Below are 23,651 nucleotides of genomic sequence, written 5' to 3' on the forward strand. Positions count from 1 at the left end.
GCTGTATCTGCGTTTGTTTACCACAATTCAAAAATCACCAATAAAAAAAAATTAAAAAAGAAAAGAAAAGTGCTCAGAAACTTCAATTGGTCCAAAGAGCCAGACTGCTAACTGGGACTAGCTAAAGGTAGCAAACAACTCCTCTGTTGAAACAGCTCCACTGTCTGCCAACATGTATCTGGACACAATTGAAAGTACTGGTTTTGACCTACAAAGCCCTATATGGCTCCAGTCCAGGTTATCTGAAGGACCATATCTCTTTCTATGAACCTGGTAGATATCTACAATCTACTGGGGAGAGCCTTTGTTATCGAACACCGCTACCCCCACCTCTAATGAAAAGGAAATATAGTTCGCTGTGAAATAGATTTATAGTTTTAAAGGACAAGGAGCCAAAATGAATTGCAGCGGCACCCTTTCTCATAGATGAAGTCTTCCCCAACCCTCCTTGGACCAGCAGCGACTCCAATTCCCACAAAGTCCATTTTCTTCCACTTACACCTTTTTGGCTCAATCCTTTAATTGAAACCGGTTCAGATCAGTGCATATTCGCAGGGAATTAAAAACCCCAGATATGGCAGGGCCAAGTGCAGGTTGCATGAGATTGAGCCCACCGGAGAGCCTCTTCCGTGGACCTCTAGGTATCACAGATGGCCACCCTGGTCCCAATGCTGTAGTGACCCCCCAGTTGGTGACAGGTTTGCACCAGCGGTTGTCCAAAGGACCCTGGCCCTGGAGGAGGACTCTCTAGGGACATACAATTTCTAGTTTAACAAAATGAACATATTATTATGATGCTACAACATATCTATAACCCTGGGCTCCACCAAGAAGAGTTCTTTTTGGATTCTATACTATGTATCCTTTTTCCCTTCTCCCCCTCCAATATTCACATACGAGCACAGGGAAAAAACAGAAAAAACAGAAAAGGGGAAATAACTTTTCCAACCTCCAGCCAAGTCAAACCCCACTTTTCTCCTTATCCCTGAGACTATGAATCTATGCTGGACTCTATTTGATTCTTATTTTTATTATTTTATCTTCATGTATTTCTATAATATATATTAAATAGAAGATAAATTGCAATGAACTATCCTTAACATCTGCTGACTTTTGGGCAGTGCCAAGCATTCTGAGAAGTCCTCTTCACACCTTGGGCTGAAGGCACAACCCAAGACAATTACCACTCAAACAGCGCTCTTCCCGATACCCTGCTGAGAGCCACCAGATTGTCATCTTGAACTCCCTTTGGAGAGACTCGGGCCATCAGCATGGACAAAGAGATATAATGGCTCTGATTGTCTCACCATCTCCTGTAGACATATTCTGGAATTGATATTTGCGTAATCTTATCATTTTTTCGCCCGGACATTCATTATTTTGCAAATTCCATTGACAAACACCCAGGGATGGGTGCAAAACCTGGGAGCTTCCCTGCCCCAGAAAACACCTCTGACTGCTGATTGGAGGCCCCAGAGCTTCACCATCCAGCAAGGAAGGAATCCCCAGCTGCATCATCATTGCCCGGACCAAGCAAGGCATGTGCTGCCTAAGCTTTGCCCCTTAACCAATCAGGGGCGAGGAAAACACCAGCTGGCTTTTCAGTGCCGGCTAATCAGGGAGAGGGGAGGGAATTTCAAAGCCTAGCAATATTAATGCATGGCATTTCTTCCATATAAAAGGAACATTAGTAGTTAGTGGAAATCATCAGGTGGCTCTCGGTATCCATGGCGGAGAGGCTCCCAGGTGTTGCACCCATCCCTAGGTGTTTGTCAATGGAATTTGACAAACAATGAATGTCCGGGCAAATAAATGATGAGATTAGGCAGACATTTTTGGCTTCACCTTCTCTCGGTCCCACCACCCACTCAAGTGTGGGAGAGGGCCTTTTCAGTGGCTGCTCCCAGACTTTGGCACTTCCTCCCAAGAGAGGCCAGGGAGGGAGCTTCCTCTGCCAGCAGACATTTGGTTAAGGATGAGGGCTATGCTCCTGGGGAAGTGGTGGGTGGGATTTTTGGGAGGATTGTCTGTTTTAAAAATCAATTTTAATTGTATTCATTGTGTTTCAACTGGTTGGTTTTTTGTTTTTTTGTTTTTGGAGCTCCTGGTGGCGCAATGGGTTAATCGACAAGTCAGCAGTTCGAATCTGAGGAGAGTGGGTGAGCTCCCTCTGTCAGCTCCAGCTCCCCATGAGGGACATGAGAGAAGCTTCCCACAAGGGTGGTAAAACATCAAAATATCCCAGCATCCCCGCAAAGGATTCCCGCAGGCAGGAAGCAGCCAGGCATTGAAGCTGAAACGCTATCCAATGCTAATCAAGTTGGCCAATTGCAACATTCACACTTGTCTCCAACATACAAGATTTCTTCTCCCACCCTGGACCTTCCACAGATATATAAGACCCACTTGCCAAGTTTCCAGCAGATCTCACAACCTTTGAGTATGCCTGCCAGGGATATGGGCGAAATGTCAGGAGAGAATGCTTCTGGAACATGGCCATACAGCTCAGAAAACTCACAGTAACCCACATCTAATTTTGTAAGCCTTTTAAAAAATTGAACCACTCGAACCCGGAAGTACCTTCTACTTGAAAAGACTTATCACTCTACAGTGACTCTTATCATATCTTCTATTCTATGACTCAATCCAACCAACGCTGATGCCGAGGAAGAGGGAAGATAAGACTGGCTTCCCTTTGTTGGCGTGGTAAATGACGCTTAGGCGCTTAAACCAATAGGCAAAGAGCTGATATATAGAAGTAGGAAAAGGTTAGAAATATGTGCAGAAATACTTCCCGAGTTCTGTTTTATCGATACTTCCCACTCTTACCTCCTGTACGTGCGTCTACGGGACTAAGTCTATAGTCGCGACGTTATGTTCCTCTCGCCGCCATTTTGACTGAGGGCGGGTTGCCGCTGAGCTGTCCTTTTTGGCGCGGGTGTGGCTTAAAGCAGCGGGAGCGGACCGGAGCTGGGAAGAGGAGTGAGCCTCGGAGGTAAAAGGGAGGAAAAACGGGGGAAGGGGGTCCTGACAGGGAAATACAGAAGGGCTGTGTGGGCGACTCTCCTTCAAGGGCTCCCCTTTATGCCGCTCCTATTGAGAGGAGCTGGGACTCGCCGGCACTTGGCCCTTCTGGGCCTCCGTCCTTTCTCAGTGGGTCTCGCGTGGCAGGATCTTCTTCTTTCCCCAAACTTCTCTTCCTCTTTAGGGGAAATTGGGATGCTAGGGAGAGTAAACTGTCTTTGAAATAATCTTTGGAAGGCATGTCTAGGGCCCCTTCCACACAGCTGAATATCGGCTTTGAACTGTTATATGTGGCAGTGTGGACTCAGATAGCCCAATTCAAAGCAGATATTGTGGGATTTTCTGCCTCGATATTCTGGGTTATATGGCTGTGTGAAAGGGCCCTAGGAGGAGACAATACAAAACTAAATGTATTGTCCTCTCCCTTCAAGGAAGACTTTCCTATGGCGTTTCTTTGCCAATCAAAAAGTCTTTGGGGGGGGGGGGGATAAAAAAAGGGAAACTTTTCTCCCTTCTCTTCTATTAAGACTGAAAATGTGTGGTATTTATTTGTAGCATTTGTTTTAGGCCCCTTCCACACAGTCCTATAGCCCAGAATATCAAGGCAGAAAATCCCACAGTATCTGCTTTAGAGGCCGGGCTGTGGCGCAGGCTGTTGAGCAGCTGCAATAAATCACTCTGACCATGAGGTCATGAGTTCGAGGCCAGCCCATGGTGGGGTGAGCACCCGTCAATTAAAAATTAAAAATAGCTCTGCTCGTTGCTGACCTAGCAACCCGAAAGATAGTTGCATCTATCAAATAGGAAATAAGGTACCACTTATAAAAAAAGTGGGGAGGCAAGGTTAACTAATTTACGACCTGGAATGAGGAAGTGCCGTCAGAGTGGATGATGAAGCAGCTGCTCCCCCCTGTGGCCGGATTCGAACATCCCCTCAGGAGAAGGTTAACTTGCCTCTGCGTCTGTCTGTCTCGGTCTCTGTTTGATGTGTTTATGTGCATTGAATGTTTGCCCTATGTGTGTATAATGTGATCCGCCCTGAGTCCCCTTCGGGGTGAGAAGGGCGGAATATAAATACTGTAAATAAATAAACTGGGTTGTCTGAGTCCACACTGCCATATATTCCAGTTCAAAGCAGATAATGTGGGATTTTATTCAGCTGTGTGGAAGGGGGCTGAGTCCACACTCAGATAATGTGGGATTTTCTGTGTTGATATTTTGGGATATAGGGCTGTGTGGGCCCATAGGATGACTAAAAAAGGAACTGCTTTTTCACCACCCAATACAGCTAGCCCTCTGGATCCACAGGATTCCATCATCGACAGTTTGAATACCCCCCCCCCCCCAAAGATCCAAAAAGTAAACCTTGATTTTTCTGTTTTATATATAAGGATCTTTCCGAGCAGTTCACACACCTTTTAGAGATGCATCATTTTGCGACACATGAATTTGACTTTGCAAGCAGAGGTTAAACTAGCCCCTTATAAGAGGTATGGACATATACATACATTGTAATAATAATAATACCCTTTATTTATATTTTGCTCTATCTCCCCAGAGGGACTCAGAGCCGAGTACAGAACATATATGAGGCAAACATTCAATGCCCTTTACACAATGACATGCAATATGCAGACAGAGGTAACGGTAAAGGTTTTGCCCCTTTTTTCATCTCCGGCCTCTGGAGACGATGTTCAACTTCTGGCCATGGGGAGGTGCTTTTGTTCTATTTTTCCATAGGAGACTGTTATCATACTGACCATTTGATGCAGTTCAAGGCTTGCTTCAAATTAGCGGCCAAACAACAAATACCCACAAAAGTGTGAGAAAGAAAGTCTTTAATGCATATCAGTGCTCTGTAGTTTGTGCAATTACTATTTTGGTATCAAACTGGTTCCATGATTCTTCATATAATCTGCATTTCTTCAATACTAATTTGAAATTGCATTAAATGGTCAGTGTAGATGTGGCCTGAGTCTCACTGTGCCATAGCCTGTCTGATCTCTGCAGAGATTCATATTTTGTCCCCAACCATGTTGGGGCCTCACTGATTCCATATAAGCTTAGTTCAGTGTGCAGTTTTCAGTACCTGTCAAGTGGTGTAAAAATAAGGCAACCCATTCTTCTCAACCAAAAGGAGGCTGGTGAATCCTGTTTTCCAGTATGGGCCACACATTCATGAGTGAGAAAGCTGAATGTTAAATAAGATCTGCAAGGCATTTCTGAATAATAATAATCTTTCTAGATGACACCAAATCCCCCTATATGTGTTTGGGTATATATTATACTTTAACTGGATTTCACTGCAGTTTGTTAAAAGAAATATGGGTGCTTTGTGGGTCAGTGGGTCCAAATATTCACAAATAAACCTGTCATCTGTCTTTGCAGAAACTTTACAATTCTATGGCGACTTACTTGGAGTTTATCCAGCAAAATGAAGAGCGTGATGGAGTGCGTTTCAGCTGGAACGTATGGCCATCCAGCAGACTGGAGGCCACAAGGATGGTTGTCCCTTTGGCCTGTCTATTCACTCCTTTGAAAGAACGATTAGACCTTCCACCTGTCCAATATGAGCCAGTGTTATGCAGCAGACCAACTTGTAAAACTGTACTCAATCCACTTTGGTACGGATTTGTTCATAGATATAGTGTGCACGTTTTCTTGGTTTAGAGAGAGATATATTTGTAAAGCTTTTGGTATGGACTTTACAATTAAATAATTATCACCTACAACTAAATATAGTCCTGACTTGGAATTTGGTAATCAAAACATATTGAATGCATAAGAACTGGGATAAAATATTTTTAAAAATAATTCCTTCTAATTTAAAAAATGTAAAAATCAAGTTTCTCTTTAAAAATAATTTTGTTTTGAGCTCTACATTATGTCTTAACTAGCTCAGATACACTGACCAGATACAGTGGCCTGATTCAGATGTTATATTGATAGTTTGTGATAAGAAAGAACTTAGTGTTTCCTTGAGCTTGTGCATCCCCTTCCTCCTTGCCGGATTCAGCACATTTCCAGGACCATATTTTGTTGTATCACCTGAATCAACAAGCTGTTGTCAGTGTTAACTCCCAATATTCTCTTTATGGCTGTGATGATAGAGGAGAAGAGCATAAGAGCCCAAACACTACTGCAATTTCTTCTTGTTATGTTAAATTTGGACTATAGCTCCTATCATCCCTCATCCTTGACTGTGCTCTGCATGGCTGATATACCAAAAACATCTGGAAGGGGACGTTTTTAACTAAAATAGTTAAATTTTAGTTAGTTGAAAATCTAAATGCTACAAGACTCACTGGTCTGTGGTATGAAACACTTTTCTGCCTGGTTCCTCATTTTCACCTCAATATTCCTATCATGGTATATGAAGTAGTAAGAGCCAGCACATGAACTATATGATTTTCTACTGTTATCACTGGTTTAATAAACAATTCACTATGCTTTTAAACATCAAACTGTAGGAGGAATGTTCTCATCCTGTTTCCTACTCCTTAGTGTGTGTCTGTGTAAACTTTACACCTTGTCCTTGTCCACAAAATACTGTTTGTTTCCTAATACAATGTAAACATAAGGAAACCCATTTGTCAGTACTAATTCTTGTCTGTAGAACAGTCAGATTAATGAAAAAGAATTTTTGTTTTAATCAAATCAGATAAACTTTTTAAGTACTTGTCCGGAGGTAAGGTAGAAATTTTTGATGAAACTCAATTAAAAATGGCCATCCCAATGAAGAAATGTATGCTAGCTTAATTGAGAATGGTTGACTCTGCTACTATTAGGGACATTAAATGGGGAATTTGAAGTTGGGTTTTATCAGACAGTACAAGTAGTAATTTTCTTCTAATATTGTGAGTTCTTTTTAGTGTTGTACATTGACTTTGAGGATATCTATTATATCTTTAATGCCAATTATTTGAAAGAGAAATTGATCACTGTGACATTTATTTGCTTGATCTTTCAAAATGAGGTTTTAGTAGCTTTTATATATTCTTTTCTTATAGCCAAGTTGATTATCGAGCCAAGCTCTGGGCCTGCAACTTCTGCTTTCAGCGAAACCAGGTGAGTGTGAAAGATTGTAGGTCCTGCCATCTATAATTTTTGATTCCCTTGTTTAGAAGTAATTCTGTTAGTTGTATCCTATATGCTCAGACTAGTTTAATACATTATTTACTTATTTATTTATTTAAAACATTTATATTCCACCCTTCTCACCCCGAACAGGACTCAAGGCGGAGCACAACATATATACAGCAAACATTCAATGCCAGAACATAAAATAGAAAAAGCTTGCTTATATTGCATTAGAAAGGAACGTTTGCATCTTTCAGTATATTTTCTAATCCTTGCTGTGTTTCCCCAGTTTCCACCAGCATATGCAGGCATATCTGAAATGAATCAACCAGCAGAACTCATGCCACAGTTTTCCACAATTGAATATATAGTCCAGGTAACCTTTTGTGTTCCATTTTTAAAATTCACAATATTATATTGAGTAACTTTATGACAGTAATCTCAAAGAGTTTTAAATATGGGTTTTTACAAGGGTCTTCCATTGTACATAACTTTATGTGATTTTCTTTTTCTCACACCAGCGTGGTCCTCAGACACCCTTGGTCTTTCTTTATGTGGTGGATACGTGTTTGGAAGAGGAGGACTTGCAGGCTTTAAAGGAGTCTCTGCAGATGTCTCTGAGTTTGTTGCCCCCGGATGCTCTTGTTGGCTTGATTACCTTTGGTCGAATGGTCCAGGTTCATGAACTCAGCTGTGAGGGAATCTCCAAAAGTTATGTTTTCAGGGGCACCAAGGATTTAACAGCAAAACAAATACAGGTGTGGTGTTGCCTTGATTTTAATTAAAGCTAATTCAGCTTTTCAGTTGCCTGTCTCTCCTTCCAAAATTAAAGTGGGATTTTCTAATGATGGTATGTGTTTTGACTGTTAGGATATGTTGGGCCTTTCAAGGTCTACTGCGCCTGTTCAACAAGGAAGACCTCATCAGCCACAGGAACAGCCTGTCATTTCAAGCAGGTACTTAAGTTATTAAAAGAACCTATTTCAAAGGATAGAATTGGTTGACTTCCATGAAACAACTAAAACATGAAGAGTTTCTGTTTCCCAATGGGACTTTTAAAAAATAACTAGAATAAATCATTTTCCAAATTATTGCAACTGTTTCTTTCCATTTATATTAGATATAGCTATGAAATGACATCTCTAATCATGATGTCACTCAGGGTACATCTTTCAAAAGTGGAAGGTGATGATTTGAAATGCTAGTAAGATGGAATACATAACTGAGCAATTAGAGCATGTTGATTCATTTGAAATCCTACATGAACCACCCTGTTTCCATTGTGGTATTTTGTATTGCGTTTCCATCGCACATACTTATGCGGCAGATTTTGTGAAAATTTTAATGATTAATAGTTTGTTGTGAAATGAGCTTTGTGTATGTGTGCACAGCCTGCTTTCTGTCTTTATTTGATTAATACACTCAATTGGTATTTGACACTTACTGTCTAGAGTTACGTAGCTACTTTATGTATTTAGTGATCATTTAGTAGTACATTGAGATTGTAAATCTTCTGAGAAATGTTGTGCATAAAGTTGTTATTTAAAATGTAAAACTATATTTCTTTTTCATTTGAAATTTTGTAGATTTCTGCAACCTGTTCACAAAATTGACATGAACCTGACAGATCTCTTAGGGGAACTCCAAAGGGACCCATGGCCAGTCACACAAGGAAAGAGGCCATTGCGATCCACTGGAGTAGCCTTATCAATTGCTGTTGGGTTACTAGAGGTACATTTGCTTTCAACAACGATTAAATGGTGATGGAAATAAACCAAAATGGCCTGGTGCACTAACAGCATGAAAAGTATTGGTGCTGGTCAGTGTTGTGTCTATGTGGCTAGATGTGTATGGTTTTTAAGGCAATGCCATCTAAATATTATTTTGAAAAGTTGATGTTTCAGTGCTATTTCTTGTAATGTCTGGGAAGTAATTTTGTATGCTTGCCAACTGGACCACAGCTTGAAAGTCTTTTCCCTTCTCCAAAATTATAAATTAAGCCTGGACAAATGGTGATAATGCAGCATGTTCCTCCTTTTTTGACATTAAGAGCATGCTCTGTGTTTGTAGAACTGAGCTAGGCTATAGTACTCTTTTTAAAATAAAACAAATTAATTTCTCAGTGGGATGGATGTAGCCAGCCACATTGGTATACGTCTGTGCATTAATTGATGACCCTTCTTGAGCATTTGTCCTTCTTTCTCCACTATCAAGGGAACATTTCCAAATACTGGGGCCAGAATAATGTTGTTTACAGGAGGCCCTCCAACTCAAGGGCCAGGCATGGTGGTAGGAGATGAGCTGAAAACTCCAATCCGTTCCTGGCACGACATAGAAAAGGACAATGCACGGTTCATGAAAAAAGCTATGAAGGTAGGCCTTTGTTTTAAACACTCACTATAAGACTGTATTTTTTCAGGTTCTGCTGAACACTGGATTTCCTGAAAAATACACAGTTACAAGAACACTTTGAAAGCTGATATGAGAATCAGAAATTTTAATTTTAATTTCAAACTATGTAGGTCAAATGCTTCCTTGTCGCTGTATAATCTTTTTAAACATCACTTTAATTCAAGATGAAGTTGTTAAAGTCATCTAATGAACAATCACTATGGTTGCTTGCCCTTTCTTCTTCTCCTTAATAATTTCTTTTCAGAATTCTTATTTGTATCTCTTTCTTTATTGTTAAGTCTAGCAATATAATATTAGAGTGCCAAAATGTAAAAAAAACATGTATTGCATTTGAGCGCTTGAGTTTTATTGTTTTAAGAAAATCAAATTTTCCTACTTGCCAAATCTAGTTTCCCTCCTTTACTGTCTTTCCATATCGATAGTCAAGAATATTGTGCTAGATGCCTTAAAAAACAACAACAAAAATGCCATATTTTTGTTTTGTTATACATGGAGAAGAAAATATAAGATCATCAGTAAAAAGACTATTCCATTCTATACAAAGAAACATTTAAACCTTTCCACATGAAAGTGTTCTTCACCACGTTCTTCCTTACTGTTAAAAAGATGTCATAGGTAAAAACTCTATACAAAAGTATCATTTTAAAAATCTTCCAGTTGCCACACATTCCTCATACCTGTTTCCAGGATTGTAGCAATCGTTTCTTATAGTGATAGCAAATATTGCCTGCAAATTCTTTCTTTGTTTTATTTCTGCAGCACTATGAGATGCTCGCTGGTCGCACAGCTGCCAATGGACACTGCATTGATATCTATGCCTGCGCTCTTGATCAGACTGGTCTTCTGGAGATGAAATGTTGCACAAATCTAACTGGGTATGTTCTCAACCCTCAACAGGATGAGCCCCTCTTTGATCCATGCACCACTCTTAAACTGTGTCCACAATTTGCCGTTTTCTTTCTTTTGGGATTAGGGGGATCTATAGCCTAAATTCTTTTAGTTCTGACTAGAGTAGACACATCTACGTTTTTAAGTTTATCTATGTATTGACTCATCATTCAGCACTTGTGGATATGATGTCTGACTTTAAAATATCCTTTAGCCTTTGCTCAGAACTACAATTGCTATTTGGTTGCAGTACCCACTATCCACAATCCTCATAGTAGATAATCAAAAGTGATGAAAGTTATTATTCAATAACATCTGAAGACCCAATCTGGGAAAAACTAAAGAGTACTGACCACCATGTAAAAAAATATAGTTTGCCCTCTGTATGCAAGGATTTTCCATTCATGGATTCAACCACCCTTTGTAGGCAACCATAAGACTGTTGTGGCCATCAATGAAAATGAGTTTGACAGTCCTGGTTTAGCATCTCACTGCCTACATTTCACTGAGATGTCATTTTCCCTCTCAGGGGCCACATGGTGATGGGAGACTCGTTCAATACCTCTCTCTTCAAGCAGACTTTCCAGAGAGTGTTCAGCAAAGATCTCAGTGGAGAATTCCGAATGGCTTTTGGCTCTACTTTAGAAGTGAAGGTGAGTGTGACAAGCTCAAGCTGGATCTTGAAATTGTGGCTTGGTAGTTGAGTACTGGTATTATACTATATTCATCTGAAAGAAATGTATAATATATACCAGTGTTTGTAATTGTCAGCTTCAAAGACAATATCCTGTTCATCAAAACCTTACTTTCTTCCTCACAAAGGAGTGGAATACACCACTCATACATGGAGGCAAGTTACTGATTTCCTAACAGCTCATTATTTAGAGGGGACATTTCTGGCAAGGTGATAAAATTACTCAATAATCTGTCGCTATTGGTTGGGACTGATGTTGTAATCCGTTGAATTTTAGACTTCTAGAGAGCTGAAGATTGCTGGATCTATTGGACCATGTGTATCCCTAAATGCCAAAGGGCCATGTGTTTCTGAAAATGTAAGTTATATGGTTGGAGGTGGGAGGGACAACATTTTTGGGGGAGGTGGGGCAGGAAATACAATAATATGCATTGTGAGTGATAGGTCATTTATGACATTATGAAAGGCTTCATCCAAAAGATTATTCAACATCTTTTGTAATTTACTAGCTCATTATATCTCCATGTATATATATAGAGAGAGGGGGGTTATATATATGCTATAGCCAGTGTAGAGAGCTGGGGAGAGATGCAGAGCATCACTGTTTTCCTTGTCCTTTCTATGACTGTTGCTGTGAAGTGACAGTAGCATATAGAGCCCAGGATGGCCACGTAAATAGATCTTACCCTTGGTGGCAAGGAACATTTACCTTGAAGGGGAATAGGACAGTCAGCTGCTGAGCAAGTTTTCTGCTACCACTTCTGGGGGGGTAGGCTTATTTCCCATCTGTCCTGCTCTGAGCCGTAACAAATCATTTACAGCCTTAATTTGAGGCAAAAGAACAGTCTTCAGGCTGGCATAAAATTCCTATGCAATAAGGGTATGAATCAATAAAAGGATGCATAGGTATACCTCAATTAGTAAAGTGGATGCATTTGTTGGCATTACTTCTTTAACAGAATCTTTTGTACCAGTGACAGGAGTAACATGGAGATAATAGAAATAACTTCCTCCAACACAAAAAGGAGCAATATGTTTCAACACACTTTTTATCTAAACTATTATGCAGAGTTTTATTTATTATTAACTAAAATAGTAGTATATGCATGTGAAATGAAACAGCTAAATTAACTTTATATGTGTAAATAAAACTATTCTGATTCTGCTGAAGAGCACCTGAAGGCTTACTCCAGTTTGTAACATGTTGAGAGTTGGAATAAGGCTTATCTACCAGATCCTTTTCTCTTTGGTTTTCTATTCATGCATGCTCAGTAAGGGATTCTGGAAGCAGATGCTAGAATAGAATTTAATTCTTTCCCATCTCAAAAACTTTTTGCATCATTTAATGCAGATACTCTTTTGCATCCTGACACTGAAATTCTGTTTCTCCACTCCTATCTCCATCTTCCTAATATCAATACTGCTTAAAAAACTTCCAGCTGGACAGAGAAAGAAGAGGAAGAGAGAGCTGGTGATGTTAAGAAGTGTTTCACTGTCAGAGTTTTAGTTAACTAGGGCATGTATTTTGTTTGAATATTAAATGAAGGTCACTCTCAAATATCCCTATGATACCTCCTTGTCCTTTCTATATATATTATTCTAGGGATTGGTAATTTCATTATCACATGATAGTAATTCAAATGCTAGTTATAGTATGCAAAATATTGTACCCTTATGCGAGCTTAACAAATTTTATATTCCATCTAGACCAGGGTTGAATGTTTTCATAGTGACAAATCAAGGTGGTGGCAAGGGAGCAAGGCCAAGTTGTCGTCTGTTTTCTCTTTTAGTCACCAAACATATGCAGGGTTTAAGGCTTCATTGTTTGTGTTTGTTCTTTAACCAATTTAAGAATCTTCAGGAACAAAATGTGCTGGGACCATATTCTGTAGCCATAATGTAAACAGAACACCCCTTCCCTCATTTTTGGACTTTCTCATAGGAACTTGGGATCGGAGGCACATGCCAATGGAAAATTTGCAGTATTGACCCCACCATGACTCTTGCTATTTATTTTGAAGTAGTAAACCAGGTAACCTTGTCTTTTTTCCCTCTCTTTGCCTGTAATGCCAAAAATGTTGAGATTATTTCTAGATGTATACATACTTCTTAAACTGAACAAGTAAACCATCCACAAATGATAGTTGCTGTTTCATTGAGCAATATGCCATCTTTGACAAATAGGATTGTGTAGCACTTATATTACTATTCAAACTTCCATGCTTATTTTCTTTGCCCTTTATTCCTCCCATTTGCAATTTGTCTTGATGTACATATAGTTGGCCCTCCATAACCATGGATTCTCTATCCTCAGATTAAACTATGGTTTGAAAATGTTTTAAAAGATCTAAAAAGTTACCCTTTACCATTTTATATAATGAACAACATTTTCTACACTGTTTTATATAATGTATTTGAGCATACATGGATTTTAATATCCACAGTAGGTCCTGGAACCAAATCCCAGCAGATACCAAGGGTCCATTGTATTCAACCCAATCCTAAGCAAATGTGGAGTAAACCACCTGTAATTCAGCTTTCTTTAACTCTGGATAAACATGACTAAAATTGCACTGTTAATTTGATTCTGATTATTTTGAGCACTTGAATCCTTGCATTTAAGCTCCAAGAAGCTTATTGACTCACTGTTGTCTTCCAACATAATAAGCTGCTTTTATTTTGTCTTTATTTTGTAATTATGTGTGATATTTCAGACTGCATTTTAAGCATAGCTTATTTCCGTAAAACAACTTTTCTTTATCTGGTTTCCAGCACAATGCACCCATACCTCAGGGCGGCAGAGGAGCCGTCCAGTTTGTTACACATTATCAGCATTCCAATACACAGAGGCGTGTTCGTGTGACTACAGTTGCTAGAAAGTGAGAACTGCTTGGGATAAGTAGCCTTGTATTTTTTTGGCTTCGTGCTTTTATTCAGCTGTGGGGGGGGGGTAGTGGAAAAGGGATGGAAACAAGTAGGCGACAAGGGCAATTATATACAGTAGAGTGTCACTTATTGAACAAAAACAGACCGGCAGAATGTTGGATAATAAGGAGGGATTAAGGAAAAGGCTATTAAATGTCCAATTACATTATGATTTTACAAATTAGGCTCCAAAACATGTTATGTAATGTTATGTAGTAATTACTGTATTTACGAATGTAGCACCAAAACATCGCAATGTTTTGAAAACATTGACTACAAAAACATTGGCTACTAACAAATTGACTAAAATAAAGATAGAATTGCATAAAATGAACTTGCAGTAACAACATTGACAAAAGTTAAATCCGTAAAAAGTGAATTTTTAAATCTTTTTTTGTTAAACTGTTAAAATATATATACTGTATAAGTTGTCTATGTTATCTTCTAAGCTTCCTCATGAGGAAAAGTGGTTATGTTATACTCTACTTGTTTGATGCAAATAAACTTATTAAAATAAAAACTGGTAGGTCTAGGGGCCAGCAAACAGACAAACAGTCCAAAATTGGCCAAAATGTTAAACAGTACAATCTATTTAAAAGGTGAATTGTCATTCCTGGAAGCTTCCAAAAAGGGCAAACTGGGACAGGTATTTTTGGACAAAAGAAAGTAGATCAGGGCTTCTGACAAAGTCAAGGGCCAGAAAATCAGGGCCATGTTGCCCCATAAAGATTGTGCTGTTGTTCTGTTGCATGAATTGCTTCTGCATAGAAAGTTGGGTGCTGCCCTACATCTTCAGAAATACAGATGTGCTAATTCTTGCCTTTTTATCAGCTGGGCTGATGCCCAGAGTCAGCTGCAGCACATAGAAGCTGCCTTTGACCAAGAAGCAGCGGCTGTCCTGATGGCCCGGCTGGGCGTCTATAGAGCTGAATCAGAAGAGGGTCCCGATGTTTTGCGCTGGCTTGACAGGCAGCTGATCAGACTTGTGAGTATAATCTCTTGTAAGCTGGAAGCATTTTAGGGTTCATCTATCAGGTTATTTTTACTTCTTTAAATTCTTTCTTCTGATTCACATTACCAGAAGGATAATCTTTTCATCAACACTAAGAAGAGTATCATAACATAACAACCTGTATGTATCATAATCCGATTGCATATTATAATAGCAAAGCACTACATATGCCATTCAAAATTTATTTTTCAAATATTTTATCAAAGAAGGTAGTGGTCTCACTATATTTGACACAAATCCCTTTAACCGTGGGAATGGCAGTGGAGGCCCATGATGTCTAACCCATATGCTAGCAATGAATTATTTGGGGTAACTGTAGCCAAGAAAGCTACCATTCATTAATGTAGTTCAAATTTCATTGATAACTGTGAGACAGTTCATAACTGTCTATTAGGTCATGAATCATCCAAAAATTGGATTTTTCTGGGCCATAATCTATATGGTTATGAGGGAAGAGAGGCTGAATAGAAAATAGTTGAGTGGAAAATGGTTGGACTGTATAATATTTTATTGCCAGACAGCCGGGGCTTCTTTTAAAACTTGTTCTGTATTCTGTTGAAAGTTGTATTCTGCATTAAGTATTCTGTTTAAAGCTGCCTTGTTTAATTCTTAAAAGAAACACCCATGTTTAATCCATGCTCAGAGTCCAGTTTGATTTGGTTCCACAGCAGATAGTCTTCCAATTTAATAAGAAGAACAGCTTGATTTAACTGAAATGTTTCAAAATAAAAATCCCATTAGGAATGTGTAGACCACTAGATTGAATGTATTTTACTGAATTATGTCTTGGCTTTTTTTGTATTGGCTATGAAGATTTCAATTTGTTTCTGTGAATAGCTTTAGTTTTTTAAAAAATCTGGCGGCTAAAATTATAGTTCATATAAAATACCAATCATACATAGCTTGATAGTCAGAAACCCACCTACCTTCCCCATAGTTCGTTGTGACATATTTTTTATTTATATTGTATATGTATATTACTAGCTGTGCCCGGCCACGCGTTGCTGTGGCAAAGTGGTGGTGGTATCGGTTAAAACTTGTTGTGGAATTTTTATTTGACGTTATTTGTATTTTTTTAAATTAATTTTATTGTCACTTATCTTTTTTATTTATTATATTTTATTATTTTGTTGTATTATTTTTAGTCATTTTGTTATAGTATTTTATTGTATTAATTATTTTAGTGTTTTTTATAATTTTTTATTGTATTATTTGTATTTATTTTTTATCATTATTTTATTAACACTGGGCTGAGTGGGTTGCTAGGAGACCAAGTGGGCGGAGCTTAGCCTTCTAACTGGCAGCAATTGGATAAAAACAATTATTCCTCTCCCTCTAATTAGGAATTTATTTTTCTTTTCTTTTTGTTGTATCAACCTAGAGGCATGGATGAGGGGTTGTGATGTCAATTTTCGAGGTTGTGGGGTGTTTACTTTTGTTGTTTTGTCCGCTGCCGTGATGCCATCACTCTTTTATATATATAGATGGGAGGTTATATCCAAAGTAGCTGATAGTAAAATTTGTACAAAATACACCTTCAAACAATTGCATCATATAGGTGTCCCCCACTTATGAACAAGATAGATTTTATAAATTTCTTCTTTAGTTGAATTTGTATGTAAGTCAGAACAGGTACATTTTAAATGTAATTTTAGCCATTTTTTTTAGTTTTGGATAGAATATAAAAGGATTAACATCCCTGTAACATTTGTTTTGCTGTTTGTCTTCCTGTTCAGATGAGTTCCCCTCACTTTTTGTCCCTGTGATAATTGGATTTTGAAAAATTTGGAAACAAGAATTGGTGATAAAGCTTTGTTGGAGACATCTTTTCCCCATAATAACATTTCCAGGAGTGAATTTCCCTTCTTAGGAATAGATTTCTCTCACTTTCTGTTGTCTCACCCTTTGTTTGTAACTAGGAGTCATACATAAGTTGAATGTTTTTAACTCAGGACTGCCTGTATAAACGATCAGTTTAAATGAACACGAAACTACATGGCAAGATATAATGAATCTATTGGGCAGGTTAAGACCTTGTCCAATACCATTGTTATTATCACTGACAACAACAACTCTACCTGTTCAAAGAGATCATCAAGTATTTATGTGAAGTTTGGGTTTGAAGCATATCTGTGATCTATAACACAAACAACGCTGAAAGCAATGAACTGTGGTTAGGAAAAAAAAGCAGAAAGGGGAGATGAAACCAATGAGTGGGCATAGTGGTGGTGGGAGGACATCTACTTTTTCCCTCCCAAAGAGAAAGCATAATTTGATGTTATCTCTGGTTCAATCTATGTTACAGTTTTTCATTAAATGAAAATTCTTTATTTTAAGTTTCAAGCATACTAGAGTTAAACCATGCTTGAAGTTCAACTCTAGTTATGAGCAATTCAGCTGACATGAAAAGCAGTTGATACAATTATCTTGGAAGCAATTTCCCTGTTTTTGGGGGGGGAAAACTCCTTTATCAAATATATCCATTTATCTAACAAATTTAATTCTCTTGTTTTGCAAAATAAATATACTTTTTTTAAAAAAAAGAACAAAACTCCAATCCTTCTTGGTAATATTATCAGAAGTAATCTGTTTATTTTCATCCGCTATTACATTGTACAAAGTTAATGAAAGTATTTAACCAATTACTGAGGTCTGTATTTTTCTCCCAACAGTGTCAGAAGTTTGGACAATATAACAAGGACGATCCAAATTCATTTAGACTTTCTGATTCATTCTCTCTGTATCCCCAGGTAAAATAGCATTTATCAGAATTTTAAAAATAAATAGAAGATACCAGTGCATGCTCCAAGATGTCACTATGATTATCGTAAAAATGGCTGGATTGTTCTTTCTGATGTGGCATAGCCTTTATATTAATCTTTTTAATTTAAATAAAAAGATTTGAAGTGTCATATAAACAAAGGGGGAAGGCAGTCGTTTAGACCAGTATTATAGTTTCTGTTTTTCTGTTTTCTATACAGTTCATGTTCCATTTGCGTCGATCTCCTTTCCTCCAAGTGTTCAATAACAGTCCAGATGAATCTTCCTATTATCGCCATCACTTTTCCAGACAGGACTTGACCCAGTCCCTCATCATGATCCAGCCTATACTCTATTCTTATTCCTTCTATGGACCACCGGAGGTGATTTCCTTTCTTTCAGATCTAGTAAATGCTTTTAAAGAAGAATTGGTAATACTGTATGAAAGGATTTTTAGGCTGTAAATATGTCGAAAGCTAGGATGACAGAATTCTACCTTTGAATTCTTACACCTTAGTAAAATTTGCTTAATTATTATTTTCCCGAGGGAAAAAGGATATGTCAGAATCACATTTTTTAGAAGAATATCTTCAAATGTACAAGTTCCTGAAAAATAAATTTCTGTCAGGGAAGATCCCTTTACTGACTGCTAGTATTTAAATGTATTATTTAAAGGCACCCATTAATATATGTTAACAGTAAATAGTGTTTTTTAAAATTTTCTGTGTGTGTGCCTTGAAGCCTGTTGATTTATGACTACTCCATGAATATCATAGGGTTTTATTTAGATAACGAATAATTAGAGGTGGATTTGTCAGTTGCTTCCTCTGAAATACAGCCTACAGCACCTAGTATACTTTATGGTTCTCCCATCCAAGTATTAACCAGTACTGACCTGATTAACTTCCAGGATCAGATATGACTTGGTGCCTTTAGAATATTTAGGCCTTAGCTGAAAAGAAAAAGATACTTTACATACTGATCTCGGCTTAGATAAAGCTTTGTAGATGTAAAATTATTTTTTCACTGGGGGATGTGTAGAAATTTATTTTAAAAGTTTATTTCTGCAGTTGTTTCCCTATATGATGGGATGCAAGATTAATGTAAGCTCCTTTGTGGTATATCTATATCTTTCCTTTCCTACGGCAGTCTTTCTGGATACTGATTTATTCATGTATTCTTCTAGCCTGTACTGTTGGATAGCAGCAGCATTCTTCCTGACAGGATACTACTGATGGATACCTTTTTCCAGATTGTGATCTACCTTGGTGAGGTAACGTGCAAATAACTGTTTTGTTCCAGCTGAGATTTGCATGAATTCCTTGAAAACTTTGTCTTCTCGAGGACCGTAAAATGTGCCTTGCAGTGAATCTCAAAGCCTATATTAGAACTAGATAGTGCTAGCAAAGGAATTGCTCAGGGCTTGGTAGAATGTGAGGTAAGATTAAAAAAGAGGATACAATTTGAAAGTCTTTTCTCCCCTTCTCATTTGAAGGGATAGGATAAAAGTAGGACTCAGTGGAAGTGAGCAGTCAACAATTCATTCTTTAGTTTTGGGCAGTGGTGTTTCTGGTGGAAAAAAAAAATCTATTGCAGACTTTGACTCCCACAATTCCTAACAGCTGGTAGGCTGTTAGGAATTGTGGGAGATGGAGTCCAAAACACCTGGAGGGCTGAAGTTTGCCTGATCTATTGCCTAGGAAAATCCAAACTGTTTTTGTCACTGCTGCTAGACAATTTTTACAATTTGATTGTTGGAAAGAATTAATCATTTGGCTCCACTGTTTTGTCTATTATTTTTGGGCTGAATACAAATTAGAAAGCGGTCAGGCAGTAAGAGCAAAGTTATGTCTGTTAATGCCTACTAATAAAATAGACTAGTTCACAAACTAAGGGAATCTTGAGAATGAGATATCAAGCTTTATGGAAATAGCTTGATTAATTTCCTCATTTGCCTCTGTCATAATTAGACTATTGCTCAGTGGCGTAAAGCTGGTTATCAAGAGATGCCTGAATATGAAAACTTCAAGCACCTGCTGCAGGCTCCATTGGATGACGCTCAAGAAATCCTGCAGACGAGATTCCCAATGCCACGTTATGTGAACACAGAGCATGGGAGCAGTCAGGTGAGATGCAGCTTTGCAAAGAAAGATGTATGAAGAAACATGATGAACATATATCTGCAAGTAGATTTTCAATGTGTCCCAAGGCCAGATACTTAGTTCCTATTTCAGTTTTGAAGAAAAAATTAAATTGTTTTTCACCAGCTATGTATTCTACTAGGTGGTTCAATAACATTATGTAACAAAATTTGAAAAAAAAAATCTGTTCCTGGTTTGAAGGTGTTATTTCCTGTTTAATTGTGTGATACTTACTTAGAAAGTGGTTTTTCTACTCCAGAAACTTTGTTTTTGTGGCTCCCCCAATCTTTGTTGAATTGGTTGAGACTCTAAGAGCTATACATTGAAAAACTATATCAAAATATGCTGCAGGATGCCCCACAACTTTTCTCATGTTTATATAATAGAACCAATTAGAAAATGACATTTATAACCCAGGAACAAAAAAACGGTGTTACATAGTGTAATAATGTGAGATTTTTTTCTTAATCGTGTTCCTGTATGAAATGAAATATACCATTCTAAATAGGATTAAAGAAAAATGCACTTGTTGGCCACTGTATCCACAAATTTTGCATCCACAGCTTGAAAATTCCCCCTCCCCCCAAAGCAAACCTTGTTTTTGTCACGGGACACCAACTTACTATCCCATTGTATATGCAGGCAGTCCCCAAGTTACAAACATCCGACTTACACATGACTCATAGTTAAGAATGGGGGTGTGACAACAGGAAGTGAGAAAACTCTACCCCTTAGAAGGGAGAATTACCCCTGGAAGAGTTACCATGGGGAAAAGGTGTCTCCACTGAAGCTTGATCACCAATTTTTGTGTCTACAAACCATTTTTTTTCAAAATCCAATTATCACAGGGAGATAAAATGAGGTGGAATCTTCTGAACAGGGGCACAGACAGAAAAACTAACACCGCTTCAGTTACACTTAAAAATGTACCTGTTCTGACTTACATACAAATTCAATTTAAAAACAAACCTACAGAACCTATCTTGTTTGTAACATGGAGACTGCCTGTAGTGAGACTTGAGCATGCATAGATTTTGGTATTCACAGGGTGTCCTTGAACCTAACCCCTGTGGATACCAAGTGCTCATTATATTATAAAAAGATACAAAAAATGATTTCAATGTATAATGTCACAAGCAAGCCACAAATTAGAAGGACCTCATAAAATTTAAATTCAAACCAAAAGCCAACTATGGAATTAAGCGTTATGCCTGCTGAAACAGTGAATCTGAATGAAAGCAAAGGGGTTCTTTGGGAAGGAAATTCTAAATAGAAGGTCCTGTTTGTTGTCAGTAGTCTTATCTTCATCAGTGAAGAAACTCTGAACAGAACCTCCTCTGTTATTCTTTAAGAAGAGGGCCATTTAGTTTTTCTTTTAACCACAATATTTTCAATTGTGCTTTGAAACATAGGAAGTAATGAGAGTCTGTTGGGACATCTGTCATGTAGACCAGCTGTGGTTTGAACTACAGTAGAGTCTCACTTATCCAACATAAAAGGGCCGGCAGAACGTTGGATAAGTGAATATGTTGGATAATAAGGAGGGATTACGGAAAAGCCTATTAAACATCAAATTAGGTTATGCTTTTACAAATAAAGCACCAAAACATCATGTTATACCACAAATTTGACAGAAAGAGTAGTTCAATACACAGTAATGCTATGTAGAAACTACTGTATTTACTAACTTGGCACCAAAATATCATGATGTATTGAAAACATTGACTACAAAAAAGCGTTGGATAAGCGAGTGTTGGATAAGTGAGACTCTACTGTAATTGAAATGTCCAGAAATGTTGATCTCATCATACCCATCCAGTTGAACCAAGGAATATATAGGTTGATTATTTCATCTTAAAATACCTTTTGAAATAGTAAATGCCAGCACTGTGATTCATTCTGATAGAAGCAAAACTTATATTTCAAGAACCCCATTCTTTCAGGATTAGGTTTGACCTTTTATCTTTCCAAACTATATTCCTTGCCATTGGTAAACATTTCAAGTTTTAATATCTTGGGCCCTTTCCACACAGCTGTATAAAATCCCACATTATCTGCTTTGAACTGGGTTATATGGCAGTGTGGACTCAGTTAATCGAGTTCAAAGCAGATGTTGTGGATTATCTGCCTTGTTATTCTGGGTTATATGGCTCCGTAAAATAATGATAATCATCATCATCATCATTTTTATTTATACCCCACTCCATCTCCCGAAGGACTCAGGGCGGCTTACACTGGGACAAGCCCAAAACAGTATTACATCAATAAAAACAGTAACACAATATAATAACACATCTTACAAAAGTTAAAATAATTTAAAACATAGACAGTAATCCCAATCCATGGTCAAGCACCTTAGGCCATGGGCCATTTTAAGGGGAATGGAAATCTGAAAATGCATATTTTTCGGTGACTAGGGATGGGAACGACTAAAGGTAATAAAGTGCATGGAATGGCCAAGGCCTAGGCTTGAAAGGCCTCCAAGCTATGATAATGACATTTCCTATCATTTTATCTCTAGGCTAATTTTCACTCTGTTTTTTACAGGCACGGTTTCTCTTGTCTAAAGTGAATCCTTCTCAGACTCATAACAATCTCTATGCATGGGGACAAGTAAGTAATTGATAAAAAGTTTCTGAAATTCATATTTCCTCCTAGTACAATTAATGTATTGTGTTAGATATTTTAAAAATCAAGGATGTAAATGTGTCACTTGCTTTGGTGCACTTGTGAGGTTTGGTTTTGCATAGATCTATACTTGTTAGGTGCTGGTGTTAAGTCAGCATAATCAACTTTCCTCCTTTTTTCTTTGTTTTGTCATTCACACACACACAGCAAGGGATTTTGAAGGCAATTGTTGTTTATCTTATTGCACACAAAGCTACAGTAAGATTGGTTAGAGGATCCCATTCTTTCTTAGCTCAGATATTTCTGAATTATTTATTGCAAACCTGTTGCCATAACTTGCCACGGAAAGTATGTTTCTGTGGCATGTCTTCACCATCCTCCCAATGCTAATTATACTAAAAGACAAGGAAAAAATGGGGCATTTAAAGCTTTGTAAAATGTACCTCCTCTTTAGGAAGATTTGGTAATAAATGCATGCCTACATAAGTAAGTAATAAGGCCTAGAAAGGATTGGATAATAAATAGGAAAAAATGTTGAAATGTGAATCAATAGAGCTGGGGTTCCTAGGCTGATGTTTCACTCAGTTGTGCTTCATCTGATCAATTTTCCTTATTTTTAGGAGAGTTCTGTTTTTTGTTTAAATGTGTTTTTTTATTTTTTTTCAGGAGTCCGGTGCCCCAATTCTAACAGATGACGTTAGTCTACAGGTATTCATGGACCATCTGAAGAAGCTGGCTGTTTCAAGCGCATCATAATTTTTACCTGATAAGGAAACCTCAACAAAAATAATGAACTAAAATCATGCTACTGATGACCCAGTCTGCCAAAAACTAATAACATTCCTTCACCTCTTTTAAATCAATTTTTAGTGATTCTACATAACAAACAAAAGCATTAGAGAAGTTTTGTATTTTAGATTTAACTTATTGATATTTTTTCTGTATGTTCTGCTAGTTCTACTTTTTCACTCATGTAATTATTCCATGATGATTTTCTGTCCCATGTAATTATTTTTTCTGCACTTGGACTTTAAGTACAATAAAACTGGAGGCAGGTGTTGGGCTTAAGAGTTGTTTCCAGTTGGCC

At 37.8% G+C, this 23,651-nt stretch overlaps 1 protein-coding gene across 1 annotated transcript; it reads left to right on the plus strand.

The window, feature by feature from the left end:
• The first annotated feature begins 2,838 nt into the window (after positions 1-2,838).
• Positions 2,839-23,632, plus strand: sec23b (SEC23 homolog B, COPII coat complex component). The gene is made up of 20 exons (XM_003220027.4): positions 2,839-2,995; positions 5,413-5,648; positions 7,035-7,092; positions 7,394-7,480; positions 7,626-7,862; positions 7,975-8,060; positions 8,691-8,835; positions 9,319-9,477; positions 10,276-10,391; positions 10,934-11,057; positions 11,376-11,456; positions 13,041-13,130; positions 13,871-13,977; positions 14,855-15,008; positions 17,708-17,785; positions 18,017-18,178; positions 18,982-19,068; positions 19,766-19,921; positions 22,484-22,549; positions 23,231-23,632. The coding sequence occupies exons 2-20, from the start codon at positions 5,428-5,430 to the stop codon at positions 23,318-23,320; spliced, it is 2,304 nt and encodes a 767-aa protein (XP_003220075.1). The 5' UTR covers positions 2,839-2,995; positions 5,413-5,427; the 3' UTR covers positions 23,321-23,632.
• Positions 23,633-23,651: the final 19 nt, after the last annotated feature.

The sequence above is a fragment of the Anolis carolinensis genome, chromosome 4 (genome assembly GCF_035594765.1).
Source record: "Anolis carolinensis isolate JA03-04 chromosome 4, rAnoCar3.1.pri, whole genome shotgun sequence".
NCBI lineage: Eukaryota > Metazoa > Chordata > Lepidosauria > Squamata > Dactyloidae > Anolis > Anolis carolinensis.

What these genes read in the sequence shown, in the direction of transcription:
- sec23b (XM_003220027.4), top strand. Translation starts at nt 5,428, where the DNA reads ATGGCGACTTACTTGGAGTTTATCCAGCAAAATGAAGAGCGTGATGGA. An exon ending in TTGCTGTTGGGTTACTAGAG is followed by an intron (nt 8,836 to 9,318) that starts GTACATTTGCTT and finishes TCCACTATCAAG; the next exon opens with GGAACATTTCCAAATACTGG. An exon ending in TGTTGCACAAATCTAACTGG is followed by an intron (nt 10,392 to 10,933) that starts GTATGTTCTCAA and finishes TTTCCCTCTCAG; the next exon opens with GGGCCACATGGTGATGGGAG.